Source organism: Oryzias melastigma, linkage group LG2 (assembly GCF_002922805.2).
Source record: "Oryzias melastigma strain HK-1 linkage group LG2, ASM292280v2, whole genome shotgun sequence".
Taxonomy (NCBI): Eukaryota; Metazoa; Chordata; class Actinopteri; order Beloniformes; family Adrianichthyidae; genus Oryzias; species Oryzias melastigma.
Window position 1 is genome coordinate 19,706,929 of NC_050513.1, and position 16,574 is coordinate 19,723,502.

A 16,574-nucleotide genomic window follows, 5' to 3' on the forward strand; every position below is an offset into this window, starting at 1 on the left:
GGATATCCCCAACACGTGTGTTTTGGTTTCTTTGGATTCATTTTGAAAGAAAAATCTTAAAAGAGATTTTGGGTTTATTCCGTCTTTGACAGTTTCCAGAGTGATGATGTCATCGATTCTCAACAAACAGTGGTTTGTATCTGACTTTTGAGCAGAAGGCTGCAGCTGCAGGATTAGCCAGTTTTCATGCAATGAACAGTTGTGTTTTTCTGAAGCGACACAAAAATCTCACAACCAACAAATAAATCATCATGAATCACAAAGTCTGAATTCCACTGAATCAGACGGTCCTGAAATAATCCTTTCAATGAGGCAGAAAATGAAGGTTTTTCCTTCTAAGAGGTTTATTACATGAATTACATTTACAACAGATTTGGAGCATTGTTGTTCACAAAGATGTAAGAAAGTCCAGTTGTCAAAAACAGCATGTGAGCAATACAAAAGGTCATCTGAAGAGAACCAAAGCATCCAGTCTTGGTTTTTATGGCTTTAGACTCCTGAACGGAGGTCAGTGTCTGAAAATAACACACTTGTAGGTTAAGTTTACTTTCTAGAGTTACACAGATGGGCTTAAATTTACTTTATGTTAAGATTATTATCAAGAAGTAAGTGGATTAAGATTTTAAACCAAAATTGTTGAATAGAGTTGAAGGAATAGTTAGATAAATCGTTACCTTTGAGCCAGTAGTAGGCTGGTAATTAAAATGTTTAATCTGTGGAGTTGTTTAAACTCTAAAATTACACAATCACTCATAATCCGTTCTCATAATATCTGCTGATTGCCAGATTATTGTGTTAGATTGTTATTTTTATGTGTAGAACGTGAAAAACCTTCTAAAAATGTAACATTTCCTATCAAATATATTCTGTCGTGTTTGTTGTGGTTGTGTGCCGTGCTACGCACAGACAAAAGAGGTCGTCCACTAAACTAACTCACCTGTGCAAGCCAGCTTCAGCACAGTTCACCTACAGGTGCTTCGGCTCAGAGCACGGCCACATGGGCAGAGTTAGGGGTCAAGTGTACTCGGGTACGGTACGGATGGACCCGTGTGAATGCCCGCTAACTCCAAGTGATAATCGTTGCTGTGTTTGAAGGAAACTTGTTTCCATTTGAAGCATAAACATAAAAATACATAAATAAAAAACAATACAAGAAATCGATATGTCTGTGAGTGACCATATAATTGGTAGTTTTCTTTTTTTGTGTTGCTAAAAATGATTATCGAGTTGAGGCTACATACACAAAATCCCATATTAATTCATTGTCAGGTGGGTTTGGTCTATTTACTGGAGCTGCTTTTCCTCTCTTACGGTCCCTAATGATGCATCTCTCCGTCTAGTTTCCTACTTCTTGTCCTACTCATCTAGATTTTCGTTTCTTGTTGGTTTTTCGCTCAGTCGGACGTGAACCGATCTTATTTGATCCTTCTGGCGACGTCTAAATAGGCGTACTCGATCTCCCGGTCAGCAGGGCAGGTTTTGGTAAACTCTTCTCTTTGATAGGCACATTTCAGATACCTCCACACCCCGGTCATATCAGCTGGGATCTCAAAGCCCCTGTACTTCTTGGCCACAACCTGGCAAGAATACAGAGAGGTGAGGTTACCGCTGGTGGTACCTGGTGGGAACAATCAGAAATCCGAATGTTGCAAACCTTCAGAATGTGCAGCTTGGGCAGCAGGTTGCAGTCGGCCAGGGTGAGATCATTCCCGTCCAGAAAGCTGCGGGACGACTCAGGCAGGTCTCCGGAGGCGTCTGCGTCGATCTCCTCGGACAGGGGGGTCCTCAGGAAGTCGTCCAGGCGCCACAGAGACTTCAACAAGGCTTTCTCTAAGGCTGGGATCGAAGAGAGGTAGAACTCTAAACAGGAATCCCATTAAGACAAAAGTAGAAAAGTCCTCCAAGCTAACCCCAAACGCTAATGCTAGTCAATAAATCCTATACTGCATGTGTCTGTTACGGTAATGTCCAAATTTTCTCCCTAATCCCTAAAAGACTGGAAAGTTCAAGACTACACTGCTCTGGATTTTAAGGAAGTTTGGACATTTGCTAGCTACTACTTCTTCTCAACGGTGGTGTCTCCCATTTGTTCAAATGCAATGCATTGTGGTCTATATTTGTAAATCTCGTGGGCGTTGATGGGATCATTCTAGGGCACTGGATTTTGGAATTGTCAATTTGGAGACTGACAGAACAACGAATGCCCTAAATCGTGCACTAAGTAGTGATTAGTGAGCAAATTTGGACACATTGGTTATACAACAGTGTCCCTCAGATATAAGGACACTAAGAAGTTCGATTGTTTTGCTGAGCAGATTAAACACCGTCCTTAGTGATGTGAGATACAAATGTATTAACCGTGGATGTCCAGAATGGGAACCAAACTTGGAATTTTTTGATCAAATATTTTTTCAAGAGTAGGTTCTAGGCCATGTGAAAGTGTATCCTGAGTGGTCATTATCCAACAAAAACCTTCTTTTACCTCCAGAGGGTCCAGAGTAGAACCCAGAACAGACTAAAGTTTCTTTGTCAGTTTGTCCAAGGGGAACCTGGCTGCAGACAAGATGGCGCCCAAACACCATCTTAAGCTCATCATTAGCAGGAAGCGGAAATTTCACAACTACAGCGAGAAGCCAAATTTGATTGTCTATACTAGAAGATTCTGGTCCTTCTCTAAGGAAGAGCATGAACTTCAGTCAAGGACTTCTGGCTAATGAGGCTCTGGTGCCATCTCTGTGTCACATTGTTGTCTGTGGCCACGTCCTCTCGGTTTGTTTTACTTCTTTAAAACTTCAGTCACAACAGCCACTGACCTCATGGTTACGGTTTCCTACCGTCATTGGTGTCTTTTCGTGGGTTTTTGATGTAAGCTGAGAACTTGGCGAATATGTCAATCCCAGCGGTGTTGGCTTCAAGGTGTTTGGCAGCTAGTCTGGGGAAGCTGGTAGCAAAGAGACAGAGAGCAGTTGTAGAAACCTGTATGCGGAGTATTCCCATACTGTCCACTGACCAAACACTACAGATACTGAGATGCTACCATCTATCCTGACAGACAATGACAGTTTGGTGTGTTTCAGGGCTGCTCCTTCAGGAAACGTCTTTATCTTTGACCCAAAGAAAACCATTTACTCAAATGAACGTTGGGTCGCGAACAGTTGGTCCTAAAAAAAGATTAATTTTATGGTCATCAAGACCAGCCATGGGAAAAGGCCAAGAAGTTTGGAGAAAAACTCATTTGAAAGAATGGAGAAACCTGACTGTGATGGCACAATATGGGAATGCTGGACAGGCCAGTTCTACAAATGATTACAAAGTACTATACTTCCATTAGTCCAAAGAACCAGTGGAAAAACAACTCAACATTCATGGTCTGCCTAATTATTTACTTAAGCAGGTTAACAGTCAAACCCAACTTTCCTACAGTTGACAATCAAATATCACCAAATACAACATGGTGGGACTTATACACATTAAAAAGCACAATAAAGACAAGTCCCTCCTAAATTGGATCAGAAGTAGATTGGTGCATTGTTAAATCAATGACGTATTGCGTACCGAGGTGGGGTCAGTTTCTCCTCGAGGAACTCCTCGATCTTGTTAACGTCCACCTTGACTTCTCCATTGTAAGTCATGAAGGGGGGGTTGACGCCCGGAGCAAGGTCCTGTAGGTCAGCCGGTTTCCTGGCAACCACAAAGTCAAACTAGTCACCATGGTGAACGGTATCGCCTAAGACAACTCTTTTAATTAGAAAGTCTTGAAGCAGTTTCATCAGAAACGTTGGTCTTCCGTGAGTCTGTTGACATGGACACCACAAGTGAATGAATGAATGAATGACAAATGGCACCATGAGACTCTTGGCTCGCTACAAGAAGAACCCCGCCACAAATAGAGGGAAGAATCCAAAGCAGCCACTCTTTCTTCCTTCCGGAGTATACATTCTCATCCCCATGTTGTCACATACTGATGTTCAGTTATGGACCCCTCCGCGTCACTTTTTGATGTTTTTGGTGTCCCCAACCAGTTCATAAACTCAAGGGTCCGCAAGCCTCGGGACGTGGTACGGGATACGGTACCGGATCTGCACTGGTCCTTGGGATGTGTCCAGGATAAGTACCCAAATCTGCTACTGGTACCCTAATTCGGCATCAGACATAGTACCAGATGCTGGTACCAGACATGGGACTAGGTGCAAACCGCACCCAGACGCGGTACTGGATGTGAACCAGTACTGGTGCACTCTGGTTCTGGTTCGCGGCCCTGATTTAATGGGAACAGCCAGTACGTCAAAAAATGATGAGATGGGGACACCCAAAATCTTAAAGAGAGATGTGGAGGGGTCCTTAACCAAACGTCAATATGTGATGAGTTGGGAGAATGTGTTATATAAACAGTAACTAGCATCAAGGTGGTGGCTGCTGTTTGCAGACGTATTAGCTCTCACTTTACCAAAGCTAAAGGTATGATCAGTGTACGTCAAATAGAACGTGTGTGTTGTTAAAGTTAATAAAAATAACACACAATGACATTCATTTTGGGCTGCTCGGTCAAGCTTTGGCAAATAAAAGGTTTCAGTAAATCAGATATAATATTAACCATAAAGACACTTGAAGAGCTCCATGCATATTGATGATCTTTACTAAAAGAAGATAAAATTTGAAATGAAGTTATATCATGACATTCACAGATCACCCAAATGAATCATAATTCAATACTATGTAGACCAGAATTTTCGTTGCCATGGTCACAAAAGTCATAATAACTATACGATGTTTGTTGGCATGGAAACAGACTCATCGCCTCTGAGCCTTCAAAGGAGACGCTGAAGGCCAGCAGTCCACAATGTAACATTTTCATCTTGGTGTGTTTTCTTACCTTTTCAGGTCCACTGTGGTGACGTTGAAGATGACTCCCTTCAACCACAGGATCATGAAGAGTCTCTGGGAGAAAGGGCAGTTCCCGATTCTCTCCCCGTCACTTCCTGCCTGTAAATGCAGAAACATGGAAACCACTGAGCTGCATCGCTATGTCTGCTCCACCGGTACTGGATTCCTTAGTTTTGGGTATCAATCCTTGGAAATCTTTGCCCAGAATTTTATTGTGAAATATAAGCCTGGATGTAGGCCTGGGCCAAGAAAAGCTGGGACTGTCCCGCCAAAAGACAAAAAAAGATGGACAAATAAACAGATATTCCATCCATCCATCTATTTTGTTAACCTGCTGTATCCTTTCAGGGTCACTGGGGTTGCTGGAGCCTGTCCTGACTACAGTTGGGGTAAAGTGACGTACACCCTGGACTAGTTCCAGTCTGTCACAATCCTTGAGCATAAATAATGGGGGAAAAAGTCTTGTGAAACTGTGTTGATACTTTTAATACTATAAAATAGGATTCAGTTTTTTATTCTTAAAATTAGCTCACCGTGAAGAACAACACACTAGAATTTCCTGAATTTACAAACTCAATTTTCCATAATGAGAACTAAAGATCAAATGTTGAGAAATGAGGTCACTGCTGCTGTCAGAGCTTTTAAACGTTAAATTTTGGGGATTTTAACCAACTTTTTAGGAGTTTATAAACTCTCTAGTCTTGATACAGAACCAATTTAACCTTTTTTCAAGAGAACAAGCAACACACAATCAGCTTTAGACCCTAACTATGACTTTCTTCTTAAATATAAAAACTAACTTTGTGATGGATCTAAGGTGTGTTTGTGACGACCTCTCTAAAAACTCCAAAGTAAAAGTCAACATCAAAGGTGAATTTTACTGTTGACATATTGGCAAGTGTTTGCAGATCTATGATCTCTCCTGAAAAAATGTCTCATTTTTGTGTTGTACAACTTCATGTCCAGGTATGTTTACTTAACCCACTAGTTTCATTTTGACCTACAAGACGTTCTAGACATTTTATTTTGAAAGGGTCTGAAACAGCTTTGGACAGTTCGGATCAGGAATGAATCCATCAGAGGAACAGGTCATGGTAGATGTTTTGGAGATAGGGAAGCAGATGGAGATGTTTGGACAGTTGTGATGTTGGTAAAAGGATGCTGAGGTTGGAGACATCAGGAAAGAGGTCTGGAGGACGACCAGAGAGGAGGTTCATGGATGTAGAGATGGAGGACGAGGGTGGTTGTAGTGAACAAGTAGAGTGCAGATGGTTAGAAAGACATCGAAGAATAAAAGATACGAAGAGAATTCTTAATTGTTGGATAAATCCTAATTCTACAGCACAGAAAAATACATCAACGTCTGCAACCATTCCCTGCTTTGGTGGAGGTGATTTGATGGAAAATCCATTTAATCTGACAAGAATATTATTATTTTCTAGTAGTTGATAAAGCCCCCAAAGTGAAACGAATCATTTAGTCTGAAGGCAGTTCAGTCAGGACGGCTCCTCTTGAACTTTTCTACTAGAAAGACAGATCATCTTAATTAACTGTCCAGCAAACAGTCTTGACCTTAAAACTTCAGAGGACAAACACAAATCGGTGTTTTTAACTTTAGTTTTAGTTTCAAATGGACTTCAGCGAGCCTAAATGATGGTGGAACTGGAAAAGAGTGGACTTACCTTCACAAACAACTCAATAGAAGGGAAGCCAAGTTTTCTTCTGGCAATGTCAAACCAGGACATGACGATCCGTCACGTCCGACAGAACCGGGACTGATAGAGAGTCCGACGGGACTCACAGCCAGTCGGTCTGTGACAACAAACCTCCTCAAATACACCCAGGCAGCACATCCAGTCTGCTGCTTGCCTTCGCTGACTCCTCTGACCCACACAGACAATGCCTCTGTGTGAGGGCCATGAATGCCGAGCCCACGGAGCATTACAGTCTTGTTTACCATCTGGACTTGGACACAAACCGAGTCCATTTCTGGATGGATCATCATCGAATATAAAGGAGTTTATTTTGTTGGTTCTAACTCTAAGCAATGAAATGATTCATGAATATTTGACAAATACAAGTTACTAACCGTGTGTCTCTACTGACAGAATGGACTGGAGTGACTGAAAACTACTCCTACCAGTGATGGATTTAACCTTGACAGGTTTCTCAACCCCTACGTCTCCAGAGGGTCGACCTCCTGAGTCCTGGTAACACATGAACACATGGGGCGGAGTCTTGTGTGGAGTAAAGCTGCAGCTGAGAGGATCAGCAATCAATCCAAACGACCAGACCTGACGTTTAACCACTGAGCACCTGAGCGTGGAGGTGTGCAGGTCTTACGTCTCAATGGTGTCAGAAGGAGTTCATGGGCATTGCCATTGAAGGGGTTTGGGTCAACCAAATCATCCAAAGTGACTTTTTTCCTTCAATTTAAGTCGGTAAAGCCTATTAATAGATTCAAATGGTTCAAAATAAACCTGTTAATTGTCAGAGGTGTTAAAAAAAACGATGAGGTAACTTAATACAGGAAAAAAAATGTACATTTCAGGATTTCAGAGAATATTCCAGGGAACAGAAAATTGATTCCTACTTTGGAACCACACCTGTGAGCTCTAGAATACTCAACATTGCCTTGTATGTACTATCAGCTGTCAAACATAGAAGTGGATGTGTGGTGGTATGGGGCTGATACACACCGTACACACCAGCCTTGGTAACTGGTATTCAAGCGACTGCTTTCAATGAAAAGACACGCCTGCATGCCGGAGCTTCAGGCATATGCGTCAAAACCGCATCAACAACATGCACTGGAAGTTAAACCAGTTAAACTTTCGAATGTTTGAATTTCAAACAGTTAAACTTTGACCAATCAGGGACCTGGATTTGACCAGATTCAGAAAACAGATGAATAGATGAGTGTATCTCGGTCTATCAATCATTTCCAGGTCATATTTTCCCATTTCAGATGCTTATTTATGTACTATCCTACTTTATGTACAGTTACTCTGAAATGAAAAGTTGGACTATTGTAAATAAAAAACTGGAAACATTCGACTATTCAAAAATATTTGACCAGAAGCCATTCTGATTTAAGTACTGCAATGAAGCGACTTCACTGGAGCAGCGGAGGTCATAATCTCTCTGGAGGGCGCCGTTGTTGGTTTACAAAGGTTGGACAAACACTGGTGTGTCTCTCTCCCAGGTTTAATCCTGTCATTCTTAGGATGTGAACCAACAACCTTCTAATCAGAAGGAATCATCGCTAATCACAAATCTGCCACCCTACACTCACAAGTTCTTGACTCACAGGTCTGTGGGTAAAGAACTCATTTCCTTGAGTTAGTGACCGAACCATGAGTCCGGTTCGCCTTATGTGCATGTGGTAACAAGGACAGAGTCTGTTGTCGTTGGCGCTATTACTGGGTCTAAGCTCATGGCACCAAACAGCAGGCTAATCAGCTTACAGAGTGAGAATGCAGAGATTAACCCTGTGGGCCAACTTCACCTTCACACCACGTCTCATACAAACCAAACAGCACACACATATGGCGGCGATGTCTTCTGACAGAACATCTTCCATCTGTGGATGCCCAGCACAATGGGACACTTGAACTGGTCCATCATGTTCCCTACCGCCTCTGTCTGTGGGGCCAAGACAGCCCCGGACAAAGGATGCAATTGTCTGGCCACTGGGCCGTGTGGAGAGGGAGCTTGTTATGGTCCAAGTGAGGTGGTTCTTAGATATTCCGTTAGCCTCTTTTATTACCCCCTGGATTTAAGCCCTGGATAGGAATGTAGCGCTGAAGGGGAAGACGGAATGAGGCACTGTAACGCAATGTTCACAATGGGTTTGGAAACGTACATTCTAACGCCCAGCTCCAATAAGAAAGTAAGTGAGTGTATTGTTCTGTGTTCAAAACTACACAAGTTCGAAGTTCATTTTTGGGCTCCATACAAAAAAAAAGCATGGCCATTGGACACTTGTTGAAAGCTACACAACTGAAATTGTACCAATCAGAGACTCAGATTTGGACGTTCTTTTCAAAATACCAAAGTACCAACCATTTGAAAATTGTTTATGGAGGAGAAATTGATACTTTGACAACACCAAGTCTTTCATATATCGGAATAGAGGTGTGAAAGAAAAAGCCTGGAAGAAAATTTACCTGATTTGCACCACTATGACATTTCACACCGTCTCCTCCCACTATAGGTACATGTGCTAGTATCAGGTAGTGACAGTCCAGTGTGGACACTGGATTTAAGAATGCATTAAGAAGGCCTGTTTAGTTCATTCCTTTTTTTACGTTTTCTGAAACAGCTGGTAAAGTTGAATCCAAAATCTGGAGAGAAACATTTACCACAATGCATTGCTTAACTTATTTGAGGGCCAATATGGTTTCATGAATATTACTAGTGACACTGTTTATGTTTGATGAAGTTTGTTTTTGTCAAGAAAACTACAACATAAACAACAATATCTTATAAAAGCAGGTTTCAAAAGCTCTAGCTCACAACAAGACGAGTAGCTTTGAGAAAAAACTGGACCAAACACTGTGAACTCCCAGCAGAAACAATCACGGAACCAGTGTATAGCCTTAGAAAGTAATATGTTACTGTAATCCAGTACTTTTGTAGCAAGTTACCCCCGACTCTAAAGTTCACACGTGGACCTGGATCAGCTGTAGGTTTCTGTTACTCTGCCCACAGTTATGCCCTGAGGGTTCCTAACAAAGGCTCCATTGTCCTAACAGGATCAGGTAATTAGATCATTGTGAAGTTCTCTATCTTGACTGTTCGTCTGTTTTCTCCTTTCTAAATGTACCTCACAGTAGAAGGTCCTGGGTTCTTTCTGTGTGGAGTTCTCCTGTTTCCTCGTGGGGTTTCTCCGGTTAAAAAAGTTCCATAAAAGTTCTTCATGGGTTCATTACTGGCTCTATATCGTCCCCCAGGTATGAATGTGAGTGTTGTCCTGCAATGGACTGATGAACTGTTTGGGGTTAACTCCACCTTCTACCCAACAGTACCGGGATAGGCTCCAGCAACCCCAAACAGGGCCAAGTGGGATCAGAAGATGCATATATGCTCTAGACAAGTGAAGGTAATGCATCGATGCTTGTCTAAGTCCTTTTGACCGTTTTATCGCATCAACAGGTCACAAGGTCACACATCGGTGGAGGAGCTGCCATGGAGCTTCCTAATCCACCTGGAGCAGCTAAGAATTCCATTTATAGCTCCTAGAACAAAACTCTCTGGAATGGCTTGGACCTTGTTCTTGACTCAAAGCTCTCCGTCACAGGTGAGTTTCCCCAGGAGAAAGTGGGAACTATGGTCTAGAAAATAGATACAGTTGAAGTTCTCAGAGTCAACCCACATGGACAGAACAAACCATTGTTTTCTGAGACTCAACGATGCTAACTCTGACTTCAGTCACAACATTGAACCCTGTGAAAGATGAAGGTCCAGGTTAGGTGAAGGACAACATCTGCAAAAATGCACAGTGGCTCCCAACTTAGAATTGGTTCTTAGGAGTTGTAACAGAGTGGCGACCTATCCTGGGTCGCCCCAATAGTGGTCGGGACGAGCGCTGGTGACCCCAAAAAGGATTCAATGAGTTTAGAAGACGGATGGAAGGTGTAAAATGAAGAAAAGGTTACAGGCTTTTGATTTAACAAAAATACATATATTATACCAAACGTGCCTTAGATCAGGGGTAGGGAACTCCAGGCCTCGAGGGCCACATTCCTGCATGTTTTCCTACAAACTCTGCTCTGGCGTGTTCCTATTGGCAGGAAACACCTGACCAGGTAATCAGAGAGTAGGGCTTGGATATCTGGAAATCATGTTGACACTGCGGCCCTCGAGGCCCGGAGTTGACTATTTAGAACATAAAATCCCAACATGTCACGTGACTGGCAGTGTATCGCTTGTGCTTACCTTCACATAGAGAGCGATGTTGTGGTCCTCCTCCTGGGCGATCCGGGTTTCCCTCCGCAGTACCGGTGGGGGGCTCTCCACCTTCCTGTGGGAGAGCAGTTTGACTTCCTCCCGCCTCTCATGCTGCGGGATGAACGAACGGCCTTCATCCATCAGCACCACCCGTTTCTTCTTCACCTGCTCCACCTTCTTCTTGGATTCGTCTCTGATCACCGACTTCAGTTCCTTGATCCAGTCCTCCTTCTTCTGGGAGCGCTTCACCTCAGGCGCGGCCTCCTTCTTGGACCAGTCTTTGGTGGTTTCCCACAGTTCCTTCCTGACGGGTCTCAGGTCTTTCCTCCAGTCTTTCGCCTCGGCCGTGTGTTCACTCTCAGGTGGCTCCTTGATGATCCAGTCATTGTCCTTTCTCCTCAGGGACGTGACTTTTGCTCCTGGTTGTTCTTCCTTCCCGGACAGTTGTTGTGGACACATCCCATTCTCCATCGACTCTTTTAGTCCTTTCACCTTTACTTTGATGTCCAACTTCATCTTGCTGTTTCCATCCTGACATTTTGCTTCTTTCTTCTCTTCTTTTCTAACGTCTTTATCCTCCTTCTCTTCTTCTCTTTTGATGACTTTTAGTTTCTCGTTCTTCTCTTCTTCTACTTTCCTTAAATCTTGTGTTTTCTCTTCATTTTTGTGATCTGTTTTCACGTCTTCCTTCTCTTTTTTCTGTGTGTCTTCACTCTTGTCTTTGCCTTCTCTGGTTCCAATCCTTTCTTCTTGGACTTGAATGTTCTCCTGACCTCCTTTCTCGTCCTTGCCTGAAACGACTTCCAGGTCTATGTCCTCAATCTCATCGTCCAACACAGTCACCGGATCTTCTGCCATCTCCACCTCCTCCAGCTCTCCCGCCTCCTCCTTCATTTCCACCACGCCTCGTTGTCTCAGCTCCTCTCTGAGATGTTCTCTCCAATCAGCGCTGAGCAGAACTGGGTTCTTTTGGTCCGTTTTCTCCTCGGTTCTAGGTATCTCCTGGTCTGGGCCATCATCTGTGGTTCCTTCCTTTATCTCATCCACTTGTCCGCCTCCTGGCACCTCCTCTCCATCCGGAACCTCTGGTTTCTTTTGCTGTGTATCTTGATCTTCTCTTTCGCTGTATTGCTGCCCAAGATCTTCATTTCCAACCTCTTCTGCCTCTTCCACATACTCTACATCCATCATCTCAGAGGTGGTGGTCTTCACAACTATCTGAAGTTCAACCCCTCCTCGGGAATCGCGTGCTTGCTCAGTACCCTCTCCTGACTGACACTGCTCTGGATTTCCAGGTGTCACTTCTGGAAGTTCTAACTTGTAACTAGCAGCTTCTTGAACACTTTCCTGGACAGCTTCGTCCTCCATGGCTCTGCAGGTTGTGGTGCTTTCTTGACAGTTCTCCGCAGGTTCCTGGTAGACTGTAGTCTCCCCGTTGACACATGTAAACTGGTGTTTTTCTTCTGAGGTGTTTCCCTCAAGCCCTGCAACTGTTTTTCCATCATCTGGGCTTTCAGTAGCGTCCTCCTGGAGGTCATCAGGTATCCCTGCAGGCCTGTCTTCAGGAGAACAAGGATTTTCTTCTTCGTCCAGTTTTTTCTCCTCAAACTCCACCCTGTTTGTTGCTTTGTGATCTCCACTGCTGTTCAGCATTTGGAGATCTGCTCCGTCAGCATTCACTGATACAAGAGAAGGGTCATGACCTTCACCCATTTTCGTGGTCTCTTCTTCAGTCGTCTCCACAATCTTCTCCTCCTCACCTGTTTCCAACTCCGTCCCCTCAGTCTCCGTCTTACGTCTTCCGTTTGACAGCAGGGACATTTCTATGCCGCTCTGGTCCTCACCTCCACCCTGTTCCCCACTTCCTTCCTCAGCTTCGCCCATCATCAGCACATCCTCACCCACCTCCTCGGCCAGCTCCACCTCCTCGTCCTCCTCTGCCTCCACGCCGTCCTGGGCGTCCCGGTCCGAGCAGACAGACAGCGGGCTGTGGACGACCGCTCTGTTTGACACGTCTGGGTTTGCGTTGGAGCTCGACTGAGCCATGGGGACGGACGGAGGAAGCCAAAAACCAGCAGGGAACCTCTGCCCCAGAGTCCAGGACGACAAGTTGATGGAATCAGGTCCGGGGTCCAGACGAGGTTTAAGGACGCATAGTGAACAAAATCCAAGGTGTCAATAAATGGAGGCCAAAGTGGTTCCAAATGAAGGAAATAAATGTGAAAAAAATATGTTTTTTTGTAAGCCAAAAGCAATAAGGTAGAAAAAAACACAACTTTTCCACTTTTTGGATGTCCCAAATGCTACAGACTACAAACTACGATGTTAAAACCATAAAAACGTTCCTAAAGTAAATCTAAAATAAAAATGAGACGTGTCTGGTTAATTCCGTGAAGGCATCACGCCGACTTTCCTCCTCTCCGGCTCCTTCTCTCCCTCTTGAGGGGATTAGGTGACGGCTGATCCCCACATGACCGGAGGCTTAAACCCTGCCGCCCAGGAATGAACACCGCCCTCACTCTCACTTCACTGAGAAAAACACCGCCAAGAGTTCATGACCATCGAGTCTCATGAAAATCAAAGTACAGACGCCCGGTTCTAGCGTCCAGGAAGAAGAGGTTCTATAAATACTTCACACTCTTTTACTAGATTTGATCTCTCCTTTTATGAACAATATCAACCATTGACTGTATATGAGAACTGGACTGAGTGATCCCCGTCCCCCATCTCATTCCAAACAGGAAATATCCACCCAATGGACTTCAGTAGAGACATAGACACCTAGCACCTGGGAAAAAATGAATTTTTGACATAGTGACCCCCCCTCCCCCGCCCTACCAAATGATGACATCAGACCGGGTAAAAAAGGTCTCCTTTCTGAAATCATCTTCCAATTGTCTCAACCACTGTTTCCCCTTTCTTTTTGTGGTGATAACTGTCTTGTTAGGGAGAAGTTAAAAACAAAAACAAAAACTTTTTTACTTTTTTTATTGGGATTAGTTTTTTTCTCTTTGTTTTGCTGTATCACATTCATTTAACATATTTTACATTTATGTATTTCCAGTGGTTAGGTGAGGTATACCAGAAACCAGAAATGTTTTACATCTATTCTGGAACATCTCAAGAAGATTGTGTCAAGTAAAAATATGTTTGAATATAATATGTCCTTGAGTGTAATACACCACACCTTTTACATAGATATTTACTTATGATTGCATATATTTTGATTCACAAATACTTATATATGTCAGGAAAATATTTAACAGTTTTAATCTAAAAAAACACGTTAATTACTTACATTTTATTTGTTTTATTTTATTTATCTGCTAAAACACAATTCTGTAGTTCATCCTCCGGAGCGATAGATGGCGACAAAGCTCCGCCCCCTTTACCAGCTGTCACTGAAAGTCACCAGAAGGAGAAGAACCGGAAGTTTATAACCGCAGTCCTCCATGGTGGATTAGAGCAGGTTAACGCCGGTGAGAGTTAATCCCTCTCAGACTAGTTAGCTCGCGGCAGTCCCAGCTGACCTCCAGGCAGCTGCACGCGCTCCAACACGGACGGAAGAGTAGGGGCTGGTTCGGTCCCGCCGTCTGTTCTAGCCGGACTTCGTCGCGCAGGTTCGGTTTGGGCTCGGTCCGGATTCTTTCTACGCCTTGCGGGTGAGTTGTGGACCCGCGCGGAGCGGTTGTTGTTTGGCGCGCGCGCCTGACCCTCGCGGTCCTCCGTGTTCTCAGGTCCAGAGCGCCGGAATGCAGCAGGCGGAGGCGGGAGAGAAGGAGGCCGCGGTGGACGTCCGCTTCACCGACCTGCCGGACGCGCTGATCGCCTGCAGAGTCCCGCAGGACCTGTTCGCCGAAGGCGGACTGAAGGTGAGCGCGGAGAGACGGGGGTTCTAGGCGGTTCTGGTCGTACCGGGGCAGGCCTGACCCGGGAGAGAAAGCCGGGAGGTTCTGTTGGGCACCATCACCGCTAGATGGAGCCATTCTAACGAGAAACTGCTGAGGCGACAGGAAGGCCGCGTTCGAATTCTCTCACTGCCCGAACCTCTAGACTGCTGGCTGTGTCCCAATTCACTCACTGTATATCTCGTTTGTTATGATGTAGACTTGACTGAATATGTTTCCTACTCACTAACTACCAAAAATATATATATTTCAGGACTATTTAATACCTGGGACTTCAACGTTCTTTGGACACTGTGGTGACTATTTATTTATTTATTTATTTTTAGATTAAATCAAATATAAAAGTCACCGGAAATGAGATGAGGCTCGCAAAACCATTGTAAACAGAGTAAAAGTCAGTCATTAAAGTCAAACTTATTCCTGTTGTAATGTTTTCTACTGCGGTCAGTGAGCTGCTGTTAGCTCAGCCGTGGTTCTAACATCACTCCTCTTTGGTTTAGTTCATAACTGTGTCTGATCTGCAGGAAAATAAAGGTAAAACATGATCAAATTAATTGGAAGCTTTATCCAAAGATATTAAGTGACTATTTGTATGACATATTATAAAATACGTTCACCCAGAGATTCTTCTTTTTACTTGACCGCTTTTATTTTGAAAGCTCAAACTACATGACTCGATATCTGCTCTGAACATTTTCACTGAACCAGACCATTCCTGTTTTTACAATTATTCCCTAAAATATCCTGTTGAACGACGAGTACATTTATCCTGGGAAGATAAATCTGTGCAGGTTAGGGTTAGCATGAATTTCAAATGGATTTTGTGCTGAATGCACCTAAAATATGTGTAAATAACTCCACCCAAATAGAATAATATCTACTCAAATGAAAGGATGATATTTTTAATAAAACGTTCAATATTGGTGAATATCAAACATTTGTGTTTTGATCTCAGAGAGGAAATGAAAACAGTTCAGCAGGACGTTCATAAAATAAATGTTGTAAATGTTTCTGTTGAAATTAGTAAGATTACCTTTTATTATTTATGTAAAATTGTGTTAATCAGTCTTCAGTTCTTCGTATTACCGGTCTAAATCCATTAACCAGAAGTTACATAACCCGCTGACGGGCCTGTCGCCATTTTGTGTGACGTCACGGTGAAAAGGGTCTAGAAACACAAGAATTCTACTGAAAACTATTTATGAATAATTAGATAATTAATTATTTTTGTTAAAGTTGTCCAAGCACAATGTATTCTGGTCTATATTCGTCATCTTGTGAACGTTCATGCACACTTTTATTTTCACAGAGGACATTTCTGGAGTGCTGGGTTCTGGAATTGTAGGTTCAAAGAGTTCTAAAAAAAACAGTTAATGACGCCGTCTACTATTCCAAATGTCCTAAAAGTCCTGCCAGAAGAAAAACTGACTAATCAACAAACATTAAAATAACTGACCACTACTTTAATAGTTGATTAGTCGTTACTTTATATTACATGGAGTCAGTGTAGTAAAGTTGATAGTTAAAATGGCATTCTGCTAGCTTTACGGACTTTTTTAGCTAATATTTCAGCTACATGCTACGAGTTCTTAGGCTAATTTGGAATTCAGCTATTATTTCTGCTGCATGCTAGCTATTTTGGCTAACTTATGTTTTTTTATGCCGTTTTGGAATGTAGCTGCATACTAGCTATTTTGGCTAACTTGTTTTTTTTCTGGGTTTTTTTAGGCTGTGTTTAGCAAATATTTTAGCTGCATGCTAACTATTCTGGCTAACTTATGAGTATTTAAAAAGTTTTTTTCAGGCTGTTTTGGAATTTAGCTGTAGCTG

The 16,574-nt window shown here is 43.1% G+C and overlaps 2 protein-coding genes across 4 annotated transcripts in view; one reads left to right on the top strand and one right to left on the bottom strand.

The window, feature by feature from the left end:
* Nucleotides 1-326: 326 nt before the first annotated feature.
* On the bottom strand, nucleotides 327-14,136 carry LOC112142018 (chloride intracellular channel protein 5). 3 transcript variants are annotated; one of them, XM_024265257.2, is made up of 6 exons: nucleotides 10,825-14,136; nucleotides 4,874-4,983; nucleotides 3,556-3,681; nucleotides 2,835-2,941; nucleotides 1,655-1,836; nucleotides 327-1,577 (listed from the first exon to the last, which is right to left on the bottom strand). In XM_024265257.2, exons 1-6 carry the CDS (start codon nucleotides 12,880-12,882, stop codon nucleotides 1,416-1,418), a joined length of 2,745 nt encoding a protein of 914 aa, XP_024121025.1. In that variant the 5' UTR covers nucleotides 12,883-14,136; the 3' UTR covers nucleotides 327-1,415. The 3 variants fall into 3 exon arrangements, with proteins under 3 accessions (XP_024121025.1, XP_024121027.1, XP_024121026.1); XM_024265259.2 differs by lacking the exon at nucleotides 10,825-14,136 and adding an exon at nucleotides 6,567-6,772; XM_024265258.2 differs by lacking the exon at nucleotides 327-1,577 and having other exon boundaries at nucleotides 1,728-1,836; nucleotides 2,814-2,941.
* Nucleotides 14,137-14,299: 163 nt separating this feature from the next.
* rcan1b (regulator of calcineurin 1b) overlaps nucleotides 14,300-16,574 on the top strand; it is a 15,046-nt gene continuing 12,771 nt past the window's right edge. Inside the window, exons 1-2 of the mRNA XM_024265252.2 lie at nucleotides 14,300-14,498; nucleotides 14,574-14,708. Of these exons, the coding sequence (XP_024121020.1) occupies nucleotides 14,589-14,708 (120 nt within the window). The 5' untranslated portion in view covers nucleotides 14,300-14,498; nucleotides 14,574-14,588. The remainder of the gene's footprint in view (nucleotides 14,499-14,573; nucleotides 14,709-16,574) is intronic.

Bases quoted from the DNA above. Each gene is read 5' to 3' on its own strand.
- LOC112142018 (XM_024265257.2), bottom strand. From the start codon at position 12,882: ATGGCTCAGTCGAGCTCCAACGCAAACCCAGACGTGTCAAACAGAGCG. The intron at 2,942-3,555 runs GTACGCAATACG...CTTTGCTACCAG, and splicing joins GAGAAACTGACCCCACCTCG to CTTCCCCAGACTAGCTGCCA. The intron at 1,578-1,654 runs GTTTGCAACATT...TATTCTTGCCAG, and splicing joins CCAAGCTGCACATTCTGAAG to GTTGTGGCCAAGAAGTACAG.